This window comes from Pan troglodytes, chromosome 4 (assembly GCF_028858775.2).
Source record: "Pan troglodytes isolate AG18354 chromosome 4, NHGRI_mPanTro3-v2.0_pri, whole genome shotgun sequence".
Classification (NCBI taxonomy): domain Eukaryota; kingdom Metazoa; phylum Chordata; class Mammalia; order Primates; family Hominidae; genus Pan; species Pan troglodytes.
Genome location: NC_072402.2, coordinates 1,503,651 through 1,527,443, shown reverse-complemented (window position 1 = coordinate 1,527,443; position 23,793 = coordinate 1,503,651). Strand labels below are relative to the sequence as shown.

General features: G+C 53.1%; 2 protein-coding genes across 12 annotated transcripts in view; both read left to right on the top strand.

Moving 5' to 3' along the window:
* BRD9 (bromodomain containing 9) overlaps positions 1-23,793 on the top strand; it is a 32,884-nt gene that overhangs the window by 4,615 nt on the left and 4,476 nt on the right. For 4 of the 8 annotated variants that reach the window (XM_063811038.1, XM_063811040.1, XM_063811039.1 and 1 more), the window contains 10 exons: positions 714-824; positions 1,418-1,593; positions 4,115-4,247; positions 7,211-7,286; positions 8,494-8,589; positions 9,900-10,032; positions 12,195-12,306; positions 16,820-16,858; positions 17,809-17,911; positions 22,838-23,005. In XM_063811038.1, the coding sequence (XP_063667108.1) occupies positions 714-824; positions 1,418-1,593; positions 4,115-4,247; positions 7,211-7,286; positions 8,494-8,589; positions 9,900-10,032; positions 12,195-12,306; positions 16,820-16,858; positions 17,809-17,911; positions 22,838-23,005 (1,147 nt within the window). Of the gene's footprint in view, positions 1-713; positions 825-1,417; positions 1,594-4,114; positions 4,248-7,210; positions 7,287-8,493; positions 8,590-9,899; positions 10,033-12,194; positions 12,307-16,819; positions 16,859-17,808; positions 17,912-22,837; positions 23,073-23,793 lie in introns of all 8 variants that reach the window. The other 4 variants (XM_063811044.1, XM_063811043.1, XM_063811045.1 and 1 more) reach the window with 3 other exon arrangements.
* Positions 9,944-23,793, top strand: part of ZDHHC11 (zinc finger DHHC-type containing 11) — an 84,790-nt gene continuing 70,940 nt past the window's right edge. For all 4 annotated transcript variants that reach the window (XM_063811051.1, XM_063811047.1, XM_063811050.1 and 1 more), the window contains exon 1: positions 9,944-10,032. The gene's annotated coding sequence lies outside the window, so the exon portion shown is untranslated. The remainder of the gene's footprint in view (positions 10,033-23,793) is intronic.

Here is a 23,793-nt window from a genome sequence, read left to right as displayed (position 1 = left end):
TTCAGGGGAGGGGCTCCACAGCCTCGGGCCAGGCCCTAGGGCTGCTGGCTCTGGAACCGGGCTTGGGGAGGGTCCAGATGGCACATTCTCAGTTAGGGTGGCCGGCCTCCGGGGTCATGCTCCAGCCTGACGTTGGTACTCACCTTTGAGAGGCCTGTGCTGAGGAAACTGGCCTCTCATAATAAAATACTGATGTTTCCATATTTTCACCATAAATTACAAAATAAGGTTGTCCTTTTGTGGGGCGAAGTCTTTTTCTAGTAGTTTGAGGGAACCATTTGGTGACAGAATTTTAAATTCGATTCTGTGGAGAAATTCTAGAGATAGAGGATATCACTGTGCCGCACGCCTGCCTTTATCCCTTGACTTTCACTTGAAAGAATCAGGTCGTTGCTTCTCGTTCCTATTTATGTTCTGGAGAAATGCAAGAAGCGCAGGAAATGCTTTTTCCTCACATAGCATTTGTATGTGATGCTTAGAAAGAAGTTACAGGCTTGGCCAACTGTTTGCTGTAATATTTTTCATGCAAGACCAACGTGCAACTAAGAAAACTTCTCTAAGTTCTTAAACGTTATTTTTAGATCAGAGAGCCCAGTTGAATTGTTTTCTACTCGATTGTAGCTTTTTCCTTTTGGTCTCTTGGTAGTCATCTAGAGCTTTGCTGTTGTCTGTGGCATTTCAAACCTGGTAAGTCTTTCCTGTTTTCTTTTCAGGCAGATTTCAAACTGATGTGTGATAATGCAATGACATACAATAGGCCAGATACCGTGTACTACAAGTTGGCGAAGAAGATCCTTCACGCAGGCTTTAAGATGATGAGCAAAGTAAGAAACTCACTGGCAGCAGCGAGCTACGGAAAGCAGGGGCTCTGCCCCCCGTCGCTTGTGCCCGAAGGGAGCCTCACAGTGAACACGTGCTCCATCCACCCGCCACCCTCATGGTGTTGCCCCCTTTGCTCTAGGGTAGACGTCCCCGGCCGCCCTCTCTGCTCATGACCTAGCTGTAACATCTCATTGAGGGTTGGTGGAAAGTTCCGCATCTCTTGATCTTAAGCCTGGGTGTCAGGTGTCAGTCTTGCTGGATGACAGCCAGCATTGCGGGCTTGTTTTGCGTGACTGCCTCACTGAATCCAGACGGGACATCCTTGTCTTCCTTGGCCATCCTGAGTGGCTTCCCACATCTGTGCCGTGAGCCAGGCTGCATGCATCCCACGTAGGTGAAGGTAAAGGGGAGGTGCGGCACCTGCCGCGCTCTGGCGGTGGGTCAAGCCCCCACAACCACCTCCCGCTGCTCCGCCGTGGAAAGTTAGCTCTTAGGCCAGGTGAGGCTGTGACCATCCCCATCCCATCCCATCGTCACGGCACCCTGGCTGTGAGGGAGAGGTAAATCCCTGCTGCTCTGTCCTTTCTGATTCTAGGAGCGGCTGTTAGCTTTGAAGCGCAGCATGTCGTTTATGCAGGACATGGATTTTTCTCAGCAGGCAGCTCTTTTGGGCAATGAAGATACAGCTGTTGAGGAACCTGTCCCTGAAGTTGTACCAGTACAAGTAGAAACTGCCAAGAAATCCAAAAAGCCGAGTAGAGAAGTTATCAGGTAAAGGCTCTGTGGAAACCACATTTGCTTTTGGAGTTGAGCACCACAGCCGGGAAAGCAGGTGCCTTGTAGGGGAGAGTGAGTGAGTGAGAGAACGGATGTCATGTCACGTAGATGTCCTTGGTGTAGCTTATTCTGGCAGGAGGAGTGTGGCCAGACAGCCCCTCCTGCCCACCGGCCACGTGCACTCTCTGACCCAGGTGTGGTACCCAAGCCCATCCGGTCACCCCTGCCCCCAACTGCTAGTGACTGGTGGTCTCTGTCTCTACACGCCGTTAAGATCATTGGCCCCTCCCTCCCCTGCACAGCGCCTGCCGGCAGCCAAGGCTGTGCCCTTGTCCCAGACTGTGCCGCACAAGCGGGCTGACTTTGGGCAGCCAGCATTGGCAGGGGGCTTCTTTCTTGCCGTGGGGCAGATGCACACTCCTGAACTGCTCGCTTCTGTGTCTGTGTAGACGCTGGAGTGGAGCAGGTGCAGGCCTGTGGTCAGGAAGGTGTGGATGCTGTGGGGGAAGCAGGTGAGGACTGCAGGCCACAGCTCCCTGTAGCTCTGCTCCCTCCCACAGGGAGCAGCCGACTTGGTTGGTCCTTCAGGGAACCTTCTTCCTTTTTTTCTAAACCCCAGAGTGGTTTTCATGGGGGCTCTTTGTCTCATGGTGGCTGAGCATTGAGATTGTATCAAAGTCCGTATCACACGTCATTCCTGCAGACGCTCCTCCACCTATGTGAGGTGGCCGCCTGATAGGACCAAACAAAGCGAGAGTATCGCCAGGGGCCTTAGAGGCACCAAGAGCACTTACCATAGCCTGCAGCGGGCAGAAGCACCTGGCACAGAGCCTGCTTCATCACGTGTCACTTGCTGAGTGCAGGCCCCAGAGAGCGCAGTCTCAGGACATCCACCCTCATGGCCGTGTGTCTGACAGCACTGTGGCTCGCGGTCTTCCCAGTATCCTGAGAGGACTGGCCTGTTGCCATCCTGGGGACAGATCAGATTTGAAGGATGGTTTCTGCTGAAGTGTATTGCTTTTGTGCCATCTTGTGGGAAGTCAGGGACCATCTGGAGTTGGTACTGAATGTCCTTGAGGCAATTGTGATGGTCACGGCCCTCCATTGTTTGTTTCCTTCTCACATGTGTATGTGACTCACGTGGATTTAACAGGTGGGGCGGCAGCAGTGCTGGGCTCGGTGCTTCTGCTCTGAGCAGCTCCCTCCAACCGTCAAAAGGGAGAGTGGTCTTGAGACCAGCCCCTCAGGTCCTGCAGCCTTGGCTTAGGAGACAGGGTGCTCTGTGTGGCCAGAGTGTGTTGCTTGGCAACGGACGACAGTCCCCTAAGGCGGTCTCCCCACGTGCATTGCGTTTCCCACCCCGCTGCCGTGTGAACACTCACTGCGTGGTTGGCTGGTGGCTGTGTCCGGCCTCAGCCCCTGACTCGAGTGTGCTGCTGGCCTTCAGGGGTCGGGGTTTCATGGCCGTGCTTTGCCGCCTCATGGTGACTGAGCATTGAGGGGGAATTGAAGTTGGTGCTGGTCAGCATGCTCAGCTGCGGTGGGGTTGTGTCCTGGCAGACCCACCCCAGGTTGGTTTTGGGTGTCTCTGGTGCTGCAGCTTCACCCTTGCCTGTGGGATCCAGGCCCTTTAGATGGATCCCCAGCCGTCAGTCTGCAGGCAGGAGAGCGTGCCGAGCTCAGGCAGTCACCTTCACCTAGTGTCACAGCAGTGCGCATCGGTAATGGGCTCACGCAGGTGCCTGAGTAGAGCCCCTCCCTGCGGAGCTCATGGGGCTCTGACTCCTGTGTAGGGTTGCCAGGTTGTCACTGTAGGTCAGGCAAGGGCAGGGCCGCTCTCATGGGCAGGGCTTGTCCTGGGCCTGCACCTGGCCCTAGGCCATTCAGACCCATGCCCAGGCAAGTGCCCAAGGTGGGAAGGAGCCCACTCGCTTGCTTCTAGAACCTTCCACACTCCTTGGGTGCTACAGCCTGTGCCCCTCAGCTGTTGGAGAACTGCTTCAGGTGGAACCTGGGGCCACATGCTGACGTCCTTGTGTGTTCTTTGTGCCACCCAGTGGCCACAGCAGAGGGAGCTGCTGTCCACCCAGCCCAGTAGCACCAGACCTCACCCGAGCAGCCCCGCCTATCCTGCCTTGCTGTGAACCCTGCGTAGTCACGGGTGGCTTTTCCAGTCACTTTTCTGATGGGGCCTTTAATAACTAACCAGTGTGGGTATCTGTTACTTTGTTGCTTTTGTTGCTAAAGCACTTTAACTGAGTTTGCACTGCGTTGAAAAACAGGGAGTCTGTCTACTTGGCTTACACTTACTCTTTATTTTAATAAAAGCGTCTTAATTTGTCATTTGGTTAGAGGGAAAAGGGATGCTTTGAGACCTAAAAGGAGTTAAGTATGCTCTGCCAGCTCTGTGTCTGAGGGCAGGGTCGGTAGAAGCTGGGTTAGGTGCCGACGCATGGGGAGCAGGTGTGTGGTGGGGAAGCTGCCTCCAGGTGACTTGGTTGTCCCCACCTCACAGCTGCATGTTTGAGCCTGAAGGGAACGCCTGCAGCTTGACGGACAGTACCGCAGAGGAGCACGTGCTGGCGCTGGTGGAGCATGCAGCTGACGAAGCTCGGGACAGGATCAACCGGTTCCTCCCAGGCGGCAAGGTAGTGCTCTGTGGCCACCGAGAGAGGGTGTCATGTGGCCCCAGACTCTGTGTGCCTCTCCTTCTGGGTTGGTGCTGTGTGATCTAGCACAGCCACCGGGATCCAGAGGTCAGCATGGGGCCCTGACGGGAGGTCCGGATCACACACACATAAGGCTGGTCTCTTCAGTCGGGGTCCAGGTGCCTCTGGCAGGGCTGCCGCTGGTGTTTCACGCATCGTGGAGGCCACGTGGTCACTGACCTCATTTCCTTGATGGAGGCCCTGCTGCAGGCTAATCCTTTCTCTTGGAGTGAATGCTGACTTCTGTGTCTCTGTCACTGGGTGTTGACGTGAGGCACCGCCCTTGTTATTCCAGTGGGGATGCTGGTGTTGGATCCGACAGATGGTCCATAATAGGCCACCGACTGTGTTCACGTGGCTCCTGCTATAGATGGTCTTTGTGGTGGTGGGGCCCACTCAGCTGACCACGCTCTCCTTTCTGGCAGGGGACGTTCTAGACCCAGTGTCTTCAGTGGAAACAGAGCACAGGCTGTCTGCAGTCTCAGGCTTCCTAGCAGCCCTGATAAGAGAGGTAGAGCAATGCAGGTGACATTAATCCTTGCAGGTTTCATTTCACCTCTATATCCAACATTTTATCTCAACATGTAGTCTGTAGAAAACGTTAGTTTGAGCTTTATGGGTTTTTTTCATATTAAGTCTTCAAAATGCACACGGGATGGGATGTAAAGAACGCTGAAGTGGGGGCATTTCAGATGTGTCTGCTTCTGTTTGCCTGTGCCTGCTGGGAAGTTGCAGTGGTCTGTGTGGCTTGCGTGTTGCGAGGTTGCGGTCTGCGTGGCTCACGTGTTGGGAGGTCGTGGTCTGCGTGGCTCACGTGTTGGGAAGTTGCAGTGGTCTGTGTGGCTTGCGTGTTGGGAGGTTGCAGTCTGTGTGGCCCGTGTGTTGGGAGGTTGTGGCTGCGTGGCTTGTGTGTTGGGAGGTTGTGGTTCACGTGGCTTGCATGTTGGGAAGTTGCTGTGGTCTGCGTGGCTTATGTGTTGGGAGGTTGTGGTTTGTGTGGCTTGTGTGTTGGGAGGTTGCAGTCTGCGTGGCTCGTGTGTTGGGAAGTTGCTGTGGTCTCTGTGGCTTATGTGTTGGGAAGTTGCTGTGGTTTGCGTGGCTCGTGTGTTGGGAGGTTGCAGTTTGCGTGGCTTGCGTGTTGGGAAGTTGCTGTGGTCTGTGTGGCTTATGTGTTGGGAGGTTGTGGGTTTGTGTGGCTCACGTGTTGGGAGGTTGTGGTCTGCGTGGCGCACGTGTGGGGCGGTTGCGGTCTGCGTGGCTCACGTGTGGGGCGGTTGCTTGGCTCGCCTTTTGGGAGTTTGTGGTTTGCATGGCTTGTGTGTTGGAAAGTTGCTGTGGTCTGTGTGGCTTATCTGTTGGGAGGTTGTGGTCTGCGTGCCTTATGTGTTGGGAAGTTGTTTATGTGGCTTGTGTGCTGGAGGTTGTGGTCTGCGTGGCTCATGTGTTAGGCGGTTGTCTGCTTGGCTTACGTGTTGGGAAGTTGTGGTCTGCGTGCCTTACGTGTTGGGAAGTTGTTTATGTGGCTTGTGTGCTGGAGGTTGTGGTCTGCGTGGCTCACGTGTTGGGCGGTTGTCTGCTTGGCTCACGTGTTGGGAAGTTGTGGTCTGCTTGGCTCATGTGTTGGGAAGTTGTTTATGTGGCTTGTGTGCTGGAGGTTGTGGTCTGCGTGGCTCATGTGTTGGGCGGTTGTCTGCTTGGCTCACGTGTTGGGAAGTTGTGGTCTGCGTGGCTTATGTGTTGGGAAGTTGTTTATGTGGCTTGTGTGCTGGAGGTTGTGGTCTGCGTGGCTTGCACTGTAGTTCTTTTGGACAGCCTTGTTCTGCAGTCTGTGCTTCAGCCCTGGAATTGCCACATTCTCCAAGAAGCCCTGGTTTCTTGACTAGAGAGCCTTGTTTAGAAGCCAGGACCTGGGTTCTGGGTGAAGCCCTCTGCAGATAGAGCTGGGAGATGGCTGTTGTGTGTGTCTGCACCACATACATGGACACTGTGCAGAAGGATTCTGTTGGCACCTGTGTTTACATGGGTTGAAAACTGTTTTTACATGGAAACTTCCAGTTCCCTCCTGCCCCGTGGGTTCCGCCCACTTCTTCCCTTTCAGTTTTGTATCTGCGCCGTTTGGACTTGACTCCTCATCTACGTATCAACTCCGTGTCCCATTGAGCTGACCTTCCGCCTCTCCCCCAGGGCCCTGCTCCTAATCTACGTATCAACTCCGTGTCCCATTGTAGCTGACCTTCCGCCTCTCCCCCAGGGCCCTGGCCATCCTGTGGGCTCTGAGACTGCATGGATCGGTGGTGGGGAGCTGCCCTCACACAAACGTCCGGCTTTTCTCAGGCCAGGTGGCTGCCCTGACATGGCATGATGTCCAGCGCATGGACATCACCCTTGCACTGGAGCCCAGCCAACCGCTGCATGACAGCCCTCTTCCCCCTTGAACCCCAAGTCTGCACACACTAGTGCCTCCTCTTCCTGGATCCTCCTGATGGCCTGGACACAGAACTGGGGTGTGGGTGGTGGGTTTTTAAATGAAAACCAGTCCACACGTGCTGGAGGGCTGGAGCCGCCTGCCGTCAGGGCAGTGCCATGCTGACCTGCTGACCCTTCCATTTTGTCAAGGCTCATGAGCAATTTTAAATGTTTACTCGTGGGTGAAGGTTTTTGTTTCAGCTGTACCCCCTATAGCAGGGCCATGGGGAGCCTAAGAGGTTCTCCTTGGCACCTGTGCGCGCTCTGCTGTTGCCGGTGAGTCTGAAATTCCAGGGAATGCCCTGAGGGGCCCTCTGGTGTTTGTTCTTGGACAAATGTGCTTTCACCCCCGTTAAGCCCTGCTTGTTGGCCTTCATTTCATTTGTGCTGCGCTGCCCCTCCTGAGGGACAGACGCTCAGGCAGTGCTTCCTTCCAGATGGGCTATCTGAAGAGGAACGGGGACGGGAGCCTGCTCTACAGCGTGGTCAACATGGCCGAGCCGGACGCTGATGGTGGGTGCCCGCTCAGGGCTGGCTTTATGCTCTCCGTACACTGTTTTTTGGGCCTCCGTTGATATTCTGTAATGAAAAGCTGAGCCATGGCCATGGGGCAGCATGAGAAGCTGCCCGGCTTCCCGACCTTGCTCGCACCCCAACGTGACACGTGCGCTGAGTGGAGGCGTGGACGGCCATCTCGCGGGGGCAGGGGTGCTGGTCAGGGCTCCTTGGGAGCAGCAGGACTCGAGCCACGTTCCTGAAAAGCTGCCGAGAGGCCTTTAAGGCCAAACCTCACTAGCATCAGGAAGGGTTCACATCCCGAGCTCAGTCTTCAGCAAAGACCGGAGTGCTGGCCCACCCTGCTCCTTGAATCTGGAAAGCAGTCTTAGAAGAGCTGTTAGATGATGACGTCAGGACAGTGTTGAAGGATGGCGCGCACTAGGCCTGTCCAGCCCATCGGGCGCTTTGTTGGCCTGGAAGTAATTAAGAGGCTTGTCCTTTGAACGAAAGTGTGATCACTTGGGTTTGAAACGCACTCGCGGGCTCACATGAGGAACGCGCAGCCCGGCACGGGTTGCCTCTAGATTCCCGCTTCCCTCGCTCTCACCCGCACGCCTGCTGGTGGTCTTTCACCCAGCTCCACCATGCCAGTGTGGTTTTCTCCAGTGTGTGAAGGATAGAAACGGGCTGATCTATATAATCTTCAGCTTATTTTCCTAAAGAGGATGGACCGTTGATCCATATTTAGCTTATGAGAGCATTGAGACCGAGGCAGTGGTTGGGAACTGAGGAACTCCTGCTCTGATCCCATGAGTGGTGTGTGGGTGGTGACTTGAGCATGGCAGACATGCTGTCAGATGCACGCGCTCCGGGTGCACACGCCACCGTTTTGCTGTTAGAGCACGCAGGACAAGATTTCTTCTTGGAGTTGTTGAGTGATCCATTTGAAAATGTTCTCAAAGTATTGCTGGTGTGGTGGCCAGAGATGTGGTATTTTTTATTGTGTTGACTTTGGGGTGATAAAGAAATGAGATTGAAATGCAGTTAGTTTTGAGAATGGTAGTTGGCTTTCGCAAATTTGTTTTCAGGTGATCATTATAAAATCCCCCCACCCGCACCAATCACATCCACTGTGATGTGGAGAAAGGGCTCATGGCACTGCACTGGGGCACGGCGTTGGGGTCACACCTGCCACTCACGGCCCGCCATGTCCGTGTTGCAGAGGAGGAGACCCACCCGGTGGACTTGAGCTCGCTCTCCAGTAAGCTCCTCCCAGGCTTCACCACGCTGGGCTTCAAAGACGAGAGAAGAAACAAAGGTAAATCCGTAGTCCCGTCCCAGGAGCCGGCCGGGGCAGGGAAGGCGGCAGGGGTTTAGTGGAGTGATGGCAAATGCTGCTGATTCCTACTTCACGGTTTCCTCACTGTACCTGGATTCATGTTTTCACATGGGTAAGATTGAGATCAGTTACAGTGACAGGAATGAAACTTGTGTTGGATGGGGACACACACAGCGGGCACCTTGGTTGCATCACTGGACTTCACCTTGGTCAGTGTTTTGGGGTCCTTGTGTTTCTGTCCCTGTCGCATTACAGAACATCCCTTCAGGGGTCAGAATGTGTGGCCCCTGGGCCTTGGGTCTGGCCTGTGTGTTCTCCTCTCCATCTGCACTGCTGCCTCCTGGCTGCGCTGCTGCTGGGACCTCCTGCACGGCCCCATCCTCCACTTCTCCACCTCTGCTGGGTCCCTCCCGTGCAGACAGCTGCATGGACACTGCTCCTGCCGGCCCTTTCTCCCTCAGCCACTCACACCATCTGCTAATGGGACAGCTCACTCTTCCCTCCAAACCATGGCCTTGGCTCAAGAGCTTCCTTGTTTCTGGAATGTTCTTTCCTCCAGCTCCAGGTGTTGGAATTCTGCCTGGTCTGGGTCTCCTGTTGAAGGACACCCTCCACTGGGAAGGATCCTCTTGCCTTCACCACTTGCCTTCACCAGCCCCTGCTCCCCTCTTCCTCTTGGGGCTGTTGTGGTTGTTGATACTTTTTGTTGTGTTTGACACACTCCTTGTTCTCACCCTCTAACACAGTTCTCAACCACAGCACTTTTGTCCCTGGAGATGTTTGGCAGTGTCCAGAGGCATGTTGATGGTCCCACTGGGGTTGGGGGTGCTGCTGGCACCAGATGGTAGGGAGATGCCAGGGGTGCTGCTCCACACCCTATGGGACACCACACAGTACACCTGGCGCATGTCCCCCGCAGTGAGAGCTGGCCCTGGGCAGGCGTGGCCCCTGCGGTGTGTGTTGGTTGGGATCCTCCACAGTGACAGACGGTGCCCTCTGCCCACGTTTCCACACAGCTCTTTTGCTTGTGGAGCTCACCCCTTTGCAGAGAGCGCATTTCCCTGCGGTCTTTGGCCTGCAGAAGTAAAATGAGGGGTGGGGAATTACACCCCTGCTGGTTACACATGGAAAACTCAGGAGCGAGAATTTTGTGGAGAGCAAGAGAGCTGAGACTGGGGTGCTGGCTGCCAGCCAGGCGGTCCCTCAGCCCCTGGAGAAGCGGGGTGGGGCCTGCACACCGAGTCCTTCCAGTGAGTCCAGTGATGCTCTCTTTCTCCTCTTCCTCCCAGTCACCTTTCTCTCCAGTGCCACTACTGCGCTTTCGATGCAGAATAATTCAGTATTTGGCGACTTGAAGTCGGACGAGATGGAGCTGCTCTACTCAGCCTACGGAGATGAGACAGGCGTGCAGTGTGCGCTGAGGCAGGTGTCGGCCCCGGGGAGCCCTTGGCTGCTGTGCAGCTTGAGCTGCGCCCTGGTGTGGGACGTGGAGTCCCACATGTGTGCGGGTGGGGAGAGAGCCATCTTGCAGCCGTCCAGATGGCAGCCTGGGTCTTCCCGTTGCTTTCAGTCATCCACCCAGGTCTGCCACAGGCCAGTCCTGAAATCTGGGTAACTCAAGTCAGAAGGTGGTGATCAGGGCGTAGCTTGTGAAGGGGCTGGGGGTGTGTTGAGCGCACTGGATCGTATTGAATTGTGTTTCCTAAGTGGCCGTGCTAGCTCAGGCTGCAGTGACAAAGCACCACAGACTGGGGTCTTACTCCTGGGGGCTGGCATTTGCCATGAAGGTGTGGGCAGGGCTGGTTCCTCCCGAGCCCTCTCTCCTGGGCCTGCAGGTGCCGTCTTCTCCGTCTTCTCCCTGTGCCTTCCCGGGGCCATCCTGCGCGTGTCTGTGTCCTCGGCTCTCCTGGAGACCCTACTGTTCTCAAGGACCCTGGTCATATTGGATCAGGGCCACTCTAATGGCCTCATGTCACTGCAGTTACCTCTAAAGGCCATAAAGGCCCCAGCTCCAAGTATAGTCACATTCCAAGGCACTGGGGTCGGGATTTCAACTTATGAACTCTGAGCGGGAGACACAGTTCAGGCCATGGCAGGCTAAAGTATAATACTAAAATCACAAATGTAGCAGCCTGCTTTTCCGTAGAATGTTGCCGTGTGTATTTTTTGTTTTCTGTGGCAAAATAAAAGTGGGTCACTCTTGTAAAATTTGGCAGTTTGTAATGGAGAAAGCAACTTAATTTTGCTAGCCTTTAAGAAATGGCATCTTGACATATCAGGTCTTCATTTTATTCCAACAAGAATGCAGAATATGTTTTAAAAATAAACAAGAATCCCCTTAGTGCTTCATAAAATAAGTGAAAACCTGACCCCGATTTTTGTAGCAAAAAAGGAAGTAAATGTGGAAAATGAAGAGGAAATTCTAGTAGGAGACGGTGGGGTCATAAGTCAGAAATTAAAGAGTTGTTTGCTCCCCACCCTCCCGCCAGCCCTCACCTCACCCCTGCTGTGGGGCCTCTGCCCAGCCTGGGCCAAGGCCACGGCTCCCCTGGTGCCATCCTGTCCGCAGTCGGCTCCCTGTCCACGGCTTGTGGCTCCTTCAGGACATCAGTCACCTGTTGTCCATGTGGCACATCAGCAGACTGTGCACACCCCCTGCCTTCCCCAGCTGTCTGTTCCTAGAACGCGTCAGGTTCCATGTTGCTGTGAAGAAAGATCATTCTGACCCCGCCTGCCTTGTGGCTGCAGGGGCAACACTCAGAAGCACATCTCCTAGGGCCTGGCATGAGGCTACGTGGTCCCATGCCAGCCTCAGCGCACAGACACCCAGATCCTCTGCCCCTGAGTGCTGCTTCCGTGCACACTGCGAGTGCCGAGCTTGGCCTGTCCCGGGCTGTGGGTGTTTTAACAAAGACACGGAGTCTCCTTGTTGCCTCCTGTGACCGTGGTTCAGCTTCTGACCAGCAGCCATCCTTGTTCCTCTCTGCGAAGGTCTTTGGAGTCTGGGGAGCCCTTCTGAGGCCCTTGCTTGGTGCTTTGATTCTAAGACTATGCATTTTTGTTCCTGGCCTACTTTTTAGATTGTATTATATTTTATTTTTTAAGCTGTTTCATTTATATGGCCAAGAATCAGGATGGTACTAAAAGGAGTGCCTTGGAAGTGTCGGCCCACCCCTGCCCCACGCGCCCATTCCTCACCGGCAGGCGCTGCCCACCGGTGTGTTTCTGTCCACACCCACTTGTGTTTTTAAACGCATAACGAGTGGAAAGATAGGAGTATCCTTTTACAGATGATAACATAGCACACGTGTGTTTCTAGGCTGTGTGCATGTGTATTCATGCTTTTCTCCCTCTCCCCACTGAGATCTTTTTAACCTTTTTGGGTCATGGACCACTTTGAAAATCTAATGAAAACTATCAGCCACTCCCCAAAATACCCGCTCTGGGAGGGTCACGGGGACCGAGGAGCTGCGCTGGCACGGCAGGCTTCTGTGATGAGGGCCGCCGCGAGGGCCAGGCGACAAGGGCTTGGCGTGGAGCACACAGCCTGCCTTTCAGCGTACCTTCTCCCGCGGCCCCTCTAGCCTGCAGGAGTTTGTGAAGGATGCTGGGAGCTACAGCAAGAAAGTGGTGGACGACCTCCTGGACCAGATCACAGGCGGAGACCACTCTAGGACGCTCTTCCAGCTGAAGCAGGTGGGCTGCACTCGCACCGGGGTGGGGGGCAGGTGCCCTTGGGGTGCTGCTGGCGGGAAGAGCCTGCAGCCTGACCAGGCTTTCGGGGACGAGGAGCTGTCGCAGGGACTCTGCTGCCGGCTCCTCGTCAGGATCTGCGTGCTTCTCTGCACGGGCAGGTGTCCCCCGGAGACCGTGACTGTGTGCTCACCACTCCCAGCGCACTCGTAACTCTCTATTTCCATCTTCATCTTTCATCTCTGTCACTTTCCTTCATCCTGAAGAGTTTTAAAAAATATTTCCTGTAGTTCAGATTTACTGACAGTGATCTCTCAGCATTGGCTTCTCTGAAAGTCTTTATTTCATCTTCGTTTTTGAAATTCATTTTCCCTGTGTGTGGAATTTTAGATGACCTTTTTTCCCATCTACTGTAAAATAGGTTTGACTTGCATTGTTGCTATAAAAAAGCATCTGGGCCAAGCATGGTGGCTCACACTTGTAATCCCAGCACTTTGGGAGGCCGAGGCGGGCAGATCACAAGGTCAGGAGGTCGAGACCATTCTGGCTAACACGGTGAAACCCCGTCTCTACTAAAAAATAGAAAAAATTAGCCGGGCGTGGTGGCAGGTGCTTGTAGTCCCAGCTACTCGGGAGGCTGAGGCAGGAGAATGGCATGAACCCGGGAGGCAGAGCTTGCAGTGAGCCGAGATCATGCCACTGCACTCCAGCCTGGGTGACAGAGCAAGACTCCATCTCCAAAAAAAAAAAAAAGCATCTGAAGTCATTGTCATCTTTGTTTCCCACATGTGACGTGTCTTTTCGGCCAGATCTGACCTGAAGTCTGCTTTTGTACAGACCACAAGCCAGGAATGTCTTTTACATCTTTAAAAGGGTGTTTACAGAAAAGAAAAGGAGGAAGAAGATGCTTCGGGCAGCGTGTGGCTCACAGAGCCTCGGCTGCTCACTCCCGGGCCCTCGGCAGGACGGGATCTGGCCAGTGCTCTAGGAGCTTTTGAACTTTTATCTTTCTTTATCAGTGATTTTCAGCATTGTATTTTCCAGGTGCCTTGGTGGGCTTTTCTTTGTGTTCTACTTAGCATTTGTTGTTTCTTGGATCTGTCTGTAGTTTTCATCATATTTGGAAGATTTTTAGCCATTACTCAAATGTCATTTTCCACCACTGCCTCTTCCTCCTCCTGCTGGACTGTGGCACTCTGAGGACAGCTCGTGTTATCTCACATGGCACCGACACTGTGCTGCCACACCAGGCTGCTGCAGATTAGTTTCTGATGCTGTTGGCTAAGTTCACTCACCTGTTCTCTGGCCACACCTGAACCTGTTATCCCGGATCAGTTTTCACTGATGATGCCGTCCCGCGCTGCTCATCACTTGGGCTCCATTTGCTGCTTTTGTGTATCTTCTCTCATGTTGTGTGTGTGTTTTTCCTTACATCCTTGAGCCATGTTCTTATTTATTGCTGCTGCTTTTGAAGTCCTCAGTCACTGAGTCTGTCGCCTCTGCCGTTTCCGGTTCTGTTTCTGTTTGACACTTTGCACTTGGAGCTGTGGGCCATTGTGCACGTGCCTGGTGGACAGTCCTGACCCTCGCTGTCTGATAAAAAAGCACTGGCCACATGGCCGCTGGGAAGTTTGAATGTGGCCAGTCTGAATTTAGATGTGATGTGTGAGCTACAAACTAGATCTTAAAAAACTAATACAAAAAACGTAAAAATATGAGTAACGATTTCTTATGGCCCACATGTTGGAATAAAAACATCTTCAATAAATTTGTCTAAGTAAAATGCATTAGTTAATTGAATGTTAAGAGTAATTTTAATGTGGCAGCTAGAATTTTAAGAGCTGGGTATGGTGGCATGCACCTGTCATCAGCTCCACAGGAGGCTAAGGTGGGAGGATCACTTGAGGCCGGGAGGTCGAGGCTGCAGTGCGATTGCACCACCGCACTCTAGTCTAGGCAATAGAGCAAGACCCTGTCTCAAAAAAAAGATAAAAAAAACATTTAGAACGAGGCGTGTGCTTGCGTTATGTCTGCTGGGCAAGGCTGATCTGGGTTCTTGCTCTCTTTCGGAGAATACTGATGATCATTTTGGCAGTTGTTACTTGCGGATGATGGCCGGATCCTACCAGGCTTCTCTGGGGTGGGTCCAGGGCAGCCTTATTCTAGGGTTCGTGTAGCCTTAATGCTAAGGAGTGGCCCTTCGGGGAGCCCTGTCTTTTCAGCGTGGTCTCTGCTGTGGGTGGAGTTCGGATGAGTCTCTGTCCTGAGAACGTTTGGCTCATGGCTCCCGAGGAGGGGTCAGTCCCTTGACCTGACGGTTTCATCTGTGCTTGTTACAGATGAACTGGGGTCCACATGCCTGGTGCAGTAAACCCAGACACCCATGCCGAGGTTTTGTCGTAGAAAGGACACGTGTATTTGCAGGGTGCCAAGCAAGGTGGGCCAGGAGGCTCATGTATAAATCCTGGCCTCCCCCACTGGCTACAGGCAAGGCTTGTAAAGCAGGGGTAGATCTCAGGAAAGCAGAACTGAAAGGCAGAGTCGTGCATAAGGACACAGAGGTTACATGTCGGCTTGGCCTAGAAGGGCGGTATCTGCAAGCAGGGCCTTATAGGTAATAGGTGGATTCAAAGGTTTTCTGATTTGCAGCTGGTTAAGGAGGAGAAGCTTTGTTTAAAAATTTGGGGTGAAGAGAAAAGAATGTTAGCTTAGGCTTGTGGGTGTGGCTTCCTCCAGGCCCGTCAGGAAGAAATTCAGAACAAAGAACGGGGTCAGAGCTCAGTCTTCAGTTTCTCCTTATCTGAGCCCTTCATGCCAGTAGATTAGTTTGTTGGGGAGGTCCTAGGTGGAGGGTCCAGATTTCTGAAAGACAACTCAGGGATATACATTAAGATGTTATCTTTACTTTCTTTCTGAGACATAGAGTCTCACTCTGTCACCCAGGCTGGAGTGCAGTGGCGTGATTGTGGCTCACTGCAACCTCTGCCTCCCTGATTCTAGCGATTCTCCTGCCTCAGCCTCCCGAGTAGCTGGGATTACAGGCACGCGCCACCACACCTGGCTAATTTTTGTATTTTTAGTAGAGGCGGAGTTTCGCCATGTTGGCCAGGCTGGTCTTGAACTCCTGACCTCAAATGATGCATCCATCTCAGCCTCCCAGAGTGGTAGGATGTTGTGTTTTCTTTCTACAGGGAACAGTGCTGGGAGGTTGTCTTTACTTTCTACAGGGAACAAACATCTGTCTCCAGCTTCCTTGACTGTTGTTTTAGGATACTGTTACCTTCTTGCTTATCAAGTCACTGATTTACTTCTCAGAGTTATCTAAGTAACTGGAATTTCCCTTGAAGGAACTCAAGATTTTCCTTGATTTCCATGCTTGGAGGGCTCGCAGGCCCCTGAAGAGAGGGTTGCAGCCAGGCGGGAGTCCCCACGCAGATTTCTGCAGCTCTGAGGAGCAGCCCCCTCTGCAGAGCCTGCCCCACCAGCTTGTGGTTCTGACTCTGAGCTCTGGTCACCCTCCCGTGTTGTGACCTGCAGGCTCCCTCCAGGCAGGAAGCCGGCCCCCCCAACACAGCGTTAGAATCAGGCATTGCTGTGGGGTAGGGAAAGTGACCCCCTCACAGCCCGGAAATGGGATGGCTCTGTGGTTTCCTCTCTGGGTTCCAGTTAGATTCCTTTCGGGAAAGTGAACTTGGATATGGAGTTGAGTGACCCCGAGTGCACCCCCGCAGTAAATGATGCTCAGGACTAAAGTGACTGAAGGCTTGTGGGGAAACAGATGCGAACAAAACAGCAGTATTCATTTTCTAATTAAAAGCTTGTGAAAATCGATGTCATTGAATCTGAGAAACATTATTTCGAACAAAGATCACACATGATAGAGTGCATACTACAGCATCGCTCCACCGGAACACAGGACGGGTGTGCCGTGGAGGCCGACAGTTGTGGAAGGAGACAATGCACGGCCCGGCCCACCTGCTGCAGGCACCGCCAGGAGGTGTCTGCCTCCTTCGCTCCTGCGCCCATGGCAGGCCCACCTGCTGCAGGCACTGCCAGGAGGTGTCTGCCTCCTTCGCTCCTGCACACACCTGCCCCTGCAGGACTCGAGCTGGTCTCAGGCACCTGGTCATATTCCAGGTGGAACCCACGAGACCCTTCTTATCCTAAGCTTCCCATAGGATCTAGGCACATCTTTTTTCTTTTGTTTTAAGCCACCCAAGGCTGCCGAAACAGCATCGGCGTCCTCTCTCTCTGTCCTCTCCATCTCGCCCTGTGGAGCGCTGTCCCCGGCACACAATCCTGGCACTGAGGAGGGGGCTGGGCGTGGTTGGGTCAGTGACTGGTGATGAAGAAGGTTTGGAGGACCCCCAGCCTTAATCCATTAAGATGGCGTGACTGGGGAGCAGAATTCGCAGAAGCGCACAAGCCATTTTTACGTGTGTGTAATGTCAGCGAATTGTCCGTTTCTATGAAATCACTCTGGAAAAACTAGTTTCTGTCCTCATTTACTTTTCAGAGAAGAAATGTTCCCATGAAGCCTCCAGATGAAGCTAAGGTAAGTTTTTGAACATGGAAGGGCAAGCCAAATATTATTCTCGCAGGGAAAGTTGTGTCCAGCCTTTGAGGTGGGGAGGTCTGTGTGTATGACGGCGTTTAGAAATGGAGTCCGTTTCTGATCAGTAAGATCAATAGTGTTTCTCCTCCTCTTTTCATGACTTGAGGTGAGTGGTGTGAAGCCGCAGTACGTTCTTCCAAATCCAGAAATGGGTAGTTTCAGAGCAGTTGGCCCCGCTGGGTGCTGTCCTTGTGGGACACCCTTGCAAGGGTTGGGCAGGATGGGCCTTCTCGGGACCTGCTTGGTGAGTAGCAGGTGTTGTCCCAAGCACAGTGGGCTCTGGGGCCAGTGCTGGCAGGTCAGTGCTGTGAGCCCAGACTGCTGCACCTGCCGATTGGCAGGTGTGTGTCTCTGACAGTCAGCAGGCATGGGCTTGGGCTTTGGTCCAGGGTCCCTGGGAACCTGGAGAGACCCCTTAACATCTGTTTGAGGGCAGAGGCCGAGCTGCAGGGAGCTGATGAGAGAGTATGTGTTAGGGTGGCTGTAGTCTAGCCCTGAGGACACGCCTTGCTGGGAAAGGAAAGGGAACGTTGTGTGCTCTGTGAAGTGCCTGAGAAATAGTCCTGGACCCTAAAATTCCGTGTGTCTTCCTGTTGCATAATGTCCCTCCCCAATTTCTTTAGCCCCAAAAAGTTAACAAAGGATTGTTAGTTTGCATTGTTGGTCTCAGTAGGTTTTTCTTTGACATGGATTTGCACATCCGTTCATGAGCTCCAACCTGACAGTCCCTTGAACAGCAGCCTCAGTGAACAGGGCTTGGTCTTGTCACTTACTGAGGGGTGGGTTCACGTTTAGCAAATAATTAGAGTGATTTCAATAGCGAGTGTGAAGTAACATTTCGTTTTTCGTTTGATGTTTCATTTGAGCTTGATGCGTGTCTGTCTCCACAGGTTGGGGACACCCTAGGAGACAGCAGCAGCTCTGTTCTGGAGTTCATGTCGATGAAGTCCTATCCCGACGTCTCTGTGGATATCTCCATGCTCAGCTCTCTGGGTGAGTTGTAACAGGCGCTTTCCCACAGCACCCGGTGAAGGTGTGATAGAGGAAGAAAACACGCGGCCTCCACCTCCTCTCCCTTCCTGACTAGACAGGGATGCCAGGAAAATCTTTTGTTACAGTATTTGGTCTTTGTCCCAGGTTTTTGGACCATAGCTCCTAAAATCCTTGGAATCTCCTGAGTGTTGTGTCTTTTTTAAGCTAATGAGAAGTGGTTGCAGCCCCTGGGTAACCTCAGGATGGGGTCTGGCCGATCCCCAGTGGCTGTGGATTTCATCAGTGTTGCCTGCCGCCTCCATGAAATCCCAAAAGGTGGGGTTCCCTAGGGAGCCTCATTGCCGGACGCCTGGAGGCTCTGGGAAGAAGGCAGCCCCTTCCCACGGGTTCCCTCTGCATCGCTCCCACCTGGGGCCCATCCGTACCCTGGGTGACACCCCGCAGAATAAATGGGTAAATGTCAGCCTAGTGTGTGGACAGAAGAGTCAAACTCTGCAGGGTATTTAGAGAGGTTTCTTCTGAGTGAAATATGAAGACCGTGGCTGTGACACAGTCCCAGGAGGTCCCAAGAACATTTGCCGAGGAGGACTGGTCTGCAGCTTGTTTTGATATGTTTTAGGGAGACAGAGGACATCAGTCAGTACATGTCAGTTGTAACAGTGGTTCGTGTTGGAAAGGCGGGACAACTTGAAGCGAGGAACGTCGGGTCATTGGTGGATTCAGAGATTTCCTGATTGGCATTTGGTTGAAAGGGTTAAGCTCTGAAGAGCTGAAGTCAGAAAGAAATGTGCATGGTTAACATAAGCAGTTGTAGAAGCCAAGCTTCTTGTCACATAGATGAATTCAGCCTTCAGGTAGCAGGCTTCAAAAAGAGTAGAGTAGATGGCAAACATCACTCATGAGGCCCTCAAAGGTACCAGATTGTTAGTTAAATCTCTGTTGGGTCAGGAAGAGACTTGGAAGGGGCAGGAGATTCTCTACAGAATGTAGATTTTTCCCACAAGAGACAGCTTTGCAGGGCTATTTCAAAATATGTCAAAGAAATATATTTTGAGATAAAATACTCAGTTTCTTTCAGGGCCTGCCATCTATCACGTGATGCTGTACTAAAGTCGGATCGGAATTTGGTGTCTTATTACCACGGAGTCTGCTTTGTCAACCTTCAGATTTCTGTTTTAAAGTTAATGCTGGTCAGCTGTGCCTGAATTCCAAAAGAGGGGATAATGAGGCAAGTCCAATCCCGCTTCACATCATGGCCTGACCTCATTTTCCAGGTTGACTTTGGAGTGCCCTTGGCCAAGAGTGGGAATCCGTGCAGTCCATGGGGCTTAGAATTTTATTTTTCATTTACAGATGTTTCCCTGACTTCTGTGAGTCACTCTAGGAAATTCATAGAGCTCAAGTCTGGTCTTCTGGGAACCCCATTTGATAGCTGGTTAGTCGGAAGCACAGACCACAGTCTGGGGCTTTCAGTTGGCATCAGCCGGTGGGGCCATCCTGGAGACTGTGCCCTCACCTGGGAGGCTGCCGGTGCAGCGCCCCCGAGCTGTTCTGACCTCCAGCAGCATTTGTGGTGCCTGGATCCATGGGTCCCACTGCTTCGCGTGGTGACATTCCACCTGTCTCTGCTGGCTCTGTTCAGGCACTTATGGCCATGATTTATTATAGAGGAAGGGTGCCAACAGCAGCAGAGGGACAAGAGTGACATCCAAGGAAATCCAGCGTGAGGCCCAGATCCACTCCCAGCAGAGGCACATGGGACACGCTTAATTCCCAGGAGTGAGCTGTGACAACACATGTGAAATGCCCACCAGGGAAGCTCATCAGAGGCTTGGTGCCCAGGGTCACTGGGGTCTGGTCACAGGTTACCCCCTTGCCAGGCAGGTACCAAAATCCAGACCCCGGAGGGAAGGTGAGCTTTAGCATAAACCACTCTCTTCCTGTTGTTGGAGCTGTGAACAATCCCTAGCACTGGGGGGGCCCCAGATGCCAGCCGTGGCTGGCCTTGCCTTCCAGGGAACCCTGGCCCCAGGCCGCTGTGACAGCACTTTTCTGCACAGCAGCTGTTTTTCTCAGCACTTCTAAGATTTTGTCCTTATTACTACTTCTCAGCAGCTTGGTGCTGATGGGCTTTGGTGCTGATGTGCTGTGGTGTGTTAGTCTGTCCTCACACTGTTATAAAGAACCACCTGAGACTGGTCATTGGTGAAGGAAAGAGGTTTAATTGACTCACAGTTCCTCAGGCTGTCTGGGAGGCATGGCTGGGAGGCATCAGGAAACTTCCAATCATGGCGGAAGATGAAGGAGAAACATGCATGTCTTCACATGGCAGAGCAGGAGAGAACGCAAAGGGGGAAGTGCTTTGAAACAACCAGATCTCATGAGAAGTCACTCACTATCATGAGAACAGAGAACAGCAAGGGGGAAATCCATCCCCATGATCCAATCACCTTCCACCAGGACCCTCCCCTAACATTGGGAATTACAATTCAACATGAGATTTGGGCAGGAATACAGAGCCAAACTGTATCATTCTGCCCCTGACTCCTCTCGAATCTTTTGTCCTTTTCACATTTCAAAACACAATCATGCCTTCCTAACAGTCCCCTAAAGTCTTAACTCATTCCAGCATTAACTCAGAAGTCCACAGTCCAAAGTCTTATCTGAGACAAGGCAAGTTACTTCTGCCTGTGAGCCTGTAAAATCCAAAACAAGTTAGTTAATTCCAAGATACAAATCGGGTACAGACATTGGGTAAATAGACCCATCCCAAGAGGGAGAAATCAGCCAAAACAAAGGGGCAGCAGGCTACAAATCTGAAACCCAGCAGGGCAGTCATTACATCTTGAGGCCCCGAAAGAATCTTCATTGATTCCTTGTCTCACATCCAGGCTACACTGATGCAAAGGATGGGCTCCCACGGCCTTGGGCAGCCCCGCCCTTGTGGCTCTGCAGGGTACAGCCTCTGTGGCTGCTTTCCCTGGCTGGTGTTGAGTGCCTGCAGCTTTTCCAGATGGCATGGTGCAAGCTGTTGAATCTACCATTCTGAGGTCTGGAGGACGGTGGCCCTTTTCTCACAGCTCCACTAGGCAGTGCCCCGGTGGGTACTCTGTGTGGGGTGAGGGCTTCAACCTCACATTTCCCCTCTGCACTGCCCTAGCAGAGGTTCTCCATGAAGGGCTTGCCCCTGCAGCAGACTTCTGCCTGGACACCCTGGCTTTTCCATACATCCTCTGAAATCTAGGTGGAGGCTGCCAAACCTCAGCTCTTGCCTTCTGCCTACCCACATACCCAACACCACGTGGAAGCTTCCAGGGCTTGGGGCTTGCACCCTCTGAAGCATCGACCCTTTTAGCCCTGTACCTTGGCCCCTTTTAGCCATGGCTGGGACACAGAGCACCATGGCACATGTCCCAGTGCTTCACAGAGTAGTGGGGCCCTGGGCCTGGCCCACGAAACCATTTTTCCCTCCTAGACCTCCAGGCCTGTGATGGCAGTGTCTGGGCAAAGGTCTTTGAAATGTCCCTGAGGTATTAACATTTGGCTCCTCTTTACTTACACAAATGTCTGCAGCCTTCTTGAATTCCTCCCCAGAAAATGGGTTTTTCTTTTCTACCACATGGCTGGGGTACAAATTTTCCAAACTTTTACACTCTGCTTCCCTTTTAAATATAAGTTCCAGTTTCAGGTCATTTTTCTGTTTATGCAAGTGAGCATAGGCTTTTAGAAGCAGCCAAGTCACCTCTTGAATGCTTTAGTGCTTAGAAATTTCTTCCACCAGGTGCCCTAAATCATCTCTCTCAAGTTCAAAGTTCCACAGATTTCTAGAGCAGGGTCACAGTGCTGTCAGTCTCTCCTAAAGAATAGCAAGAGTGACCTTTGCCCCCATTCCCAATGAGGTCCTCATCTCCATCTGAGACCACCTCAGCCTGGAATTCACTGTCCATATCACTATCAGCATTTGAATCATAGCCATGCAGGAAGTCTCTAGGTAGTTCCAAACTTTCCCTCATCTTCCTGTCTTTAAGTTCTCCCAGCTGTTCTAGCCTCTGCTCATTACCCAGTTCTACAGAGCATGTCTGTAGTCACTGTTCTTACACTTTGTCTACTGATTCCCTGATGTCAGCTTTGAGTCTCTCCTAGTTTGGGGCTGTGTTTTCCTGCCCCTTCGTGTGTGTTGGAATCATTTACTGGATACCAAGTGGAGTTTGTAGTTGATGCCGTTGGGTGATAGGTCTGCTTACACACCTTTGAAGCCTGGCGGCCTTTGTTCTGAGTTTGAGAAGTGGCTTAGACTCTGTGGGACCTTCCCCAGGCATTGTCAGGGTAAGCCCAGAGTCACCCCGGGGAGGGTGAAGCTGGTCCCCTGGCTGGTGGGGCTCAGGTGACCACAGACCTGTGTGCAGGCTCTTGGCATGTCTGGTGCACAGTTCAGGAGTGGGCTGGGAGCTCATCCTTTCCACCTCTCAGCTGGACGTGCTGCGTCCCCGATGGCTGTGGCCTGGAACCTGCTCCACAGTGAGCTGGGCAGGTACCAGGGTCTGCCGGCCTCTTGCACCCTCCATCCAGCTGTCTGGCCTTTGTGTGTTGAGGACAGGAGCCCACACCAGGCCCATCCTGGGTTGTGGCCACATCCCTCCACGGTGTTTGTGCGTGACATGACGTGGTCTGTGCGGTGCTAGGTCTTGTCTGATGCTTTGCTTGAGCAAAGGACCCTGGGTGTCTGCCTTCCCTTCACTCACTGCTAAGGGTAATGTCTGTCCTCCAGGCCTGTCCACCTGTCTGCTGTGAGCTCGTCCACTCAGTTTCCAGAGCAATTACTGTCCTGAGCGGAGAGGCCTGTCTGGATGGGCAGTGCGCTCCTGCCCTTAGGGTAGACGGGCCGGCTGAGCTCAGCCGACGTGGGGTCATGTCCTGTTTACACAGGGAAGGTGAAGAAGGAGCTGGACCCTGACGACAGCCATTTGAACTTGGATGAGACGACGAAGCTCCTGCAGGACCTGCACGAAGCACAGGCGGAGCGCGGCGGCTCTCGGCCGTCGTCCAACCTCAGCTCCCTGTCCAACGCCTCCGAGAGGGACCAGCACCACCTGGGTGAGACGCCCCCACCCACGCCGCATCCCCAGAGACCCCAGCACAGTCAGTGTGACGTCTAGACGAGGTAGTGGGCAGCATTGTAGTTGTGGGAAGGCTGGAGGCTGCATGGGCAGCTGTGCTGTTGTGGGGGTCGGTTTCCACAGACGTCCTTGGGTTGCGGCCTCAGGGTGCAGAGCCGGAGCGGAGCTGGGATGCTGGCCTGGCCGCATGCTGGGTTACAGGCTTTCTGCCAGATATCGTCCCCAGTTCTGTCCACCCCTGTGCCCTCTGTGGACCCTGGTTCCAGTGTTTCTGCTGGGGAGAGAGCATGGCTTCCTTGGCCATGTGTCCTGGAGTGGTTTTGGTGGGTGGGGGTTTGTTCCCACTTGTAAACACTGGATCACTCTGTCGGCAGAGTGAATCTTGGCAGTTCTTCAGCTGCAGAGGTTTAGCTGCAACCATCTGCAAAAAGGCCGGTATTTTCGATTCCATTGACCTTGTGATCAGGGTGTTAACTGTGCATGGAGCAGGCTTTGGAGGGCCGTGGGTCAAAGTCTGAGGCCCCCGATATCCCAGTATGACTTTGGGAACTGCCCTGAGGTCTGGGCTGTGTCTGAGGGACTCCTGGCCAAGGAGCTTTCTCTCCTTCAGAAGCAGCATCCGTGCTGTGTGCTGGGTCAGGGCGACCCCTGGCTCTAGGGTCTCTACACACAGCTCTCCTTGGCAGGGAGTGAGAGGTGCCCCTGTGTCCTGGGAGTCCCTGAGCCCTGGCGGTAGGTCAGGAAGCAGACCTTGGGCTCCAGGAG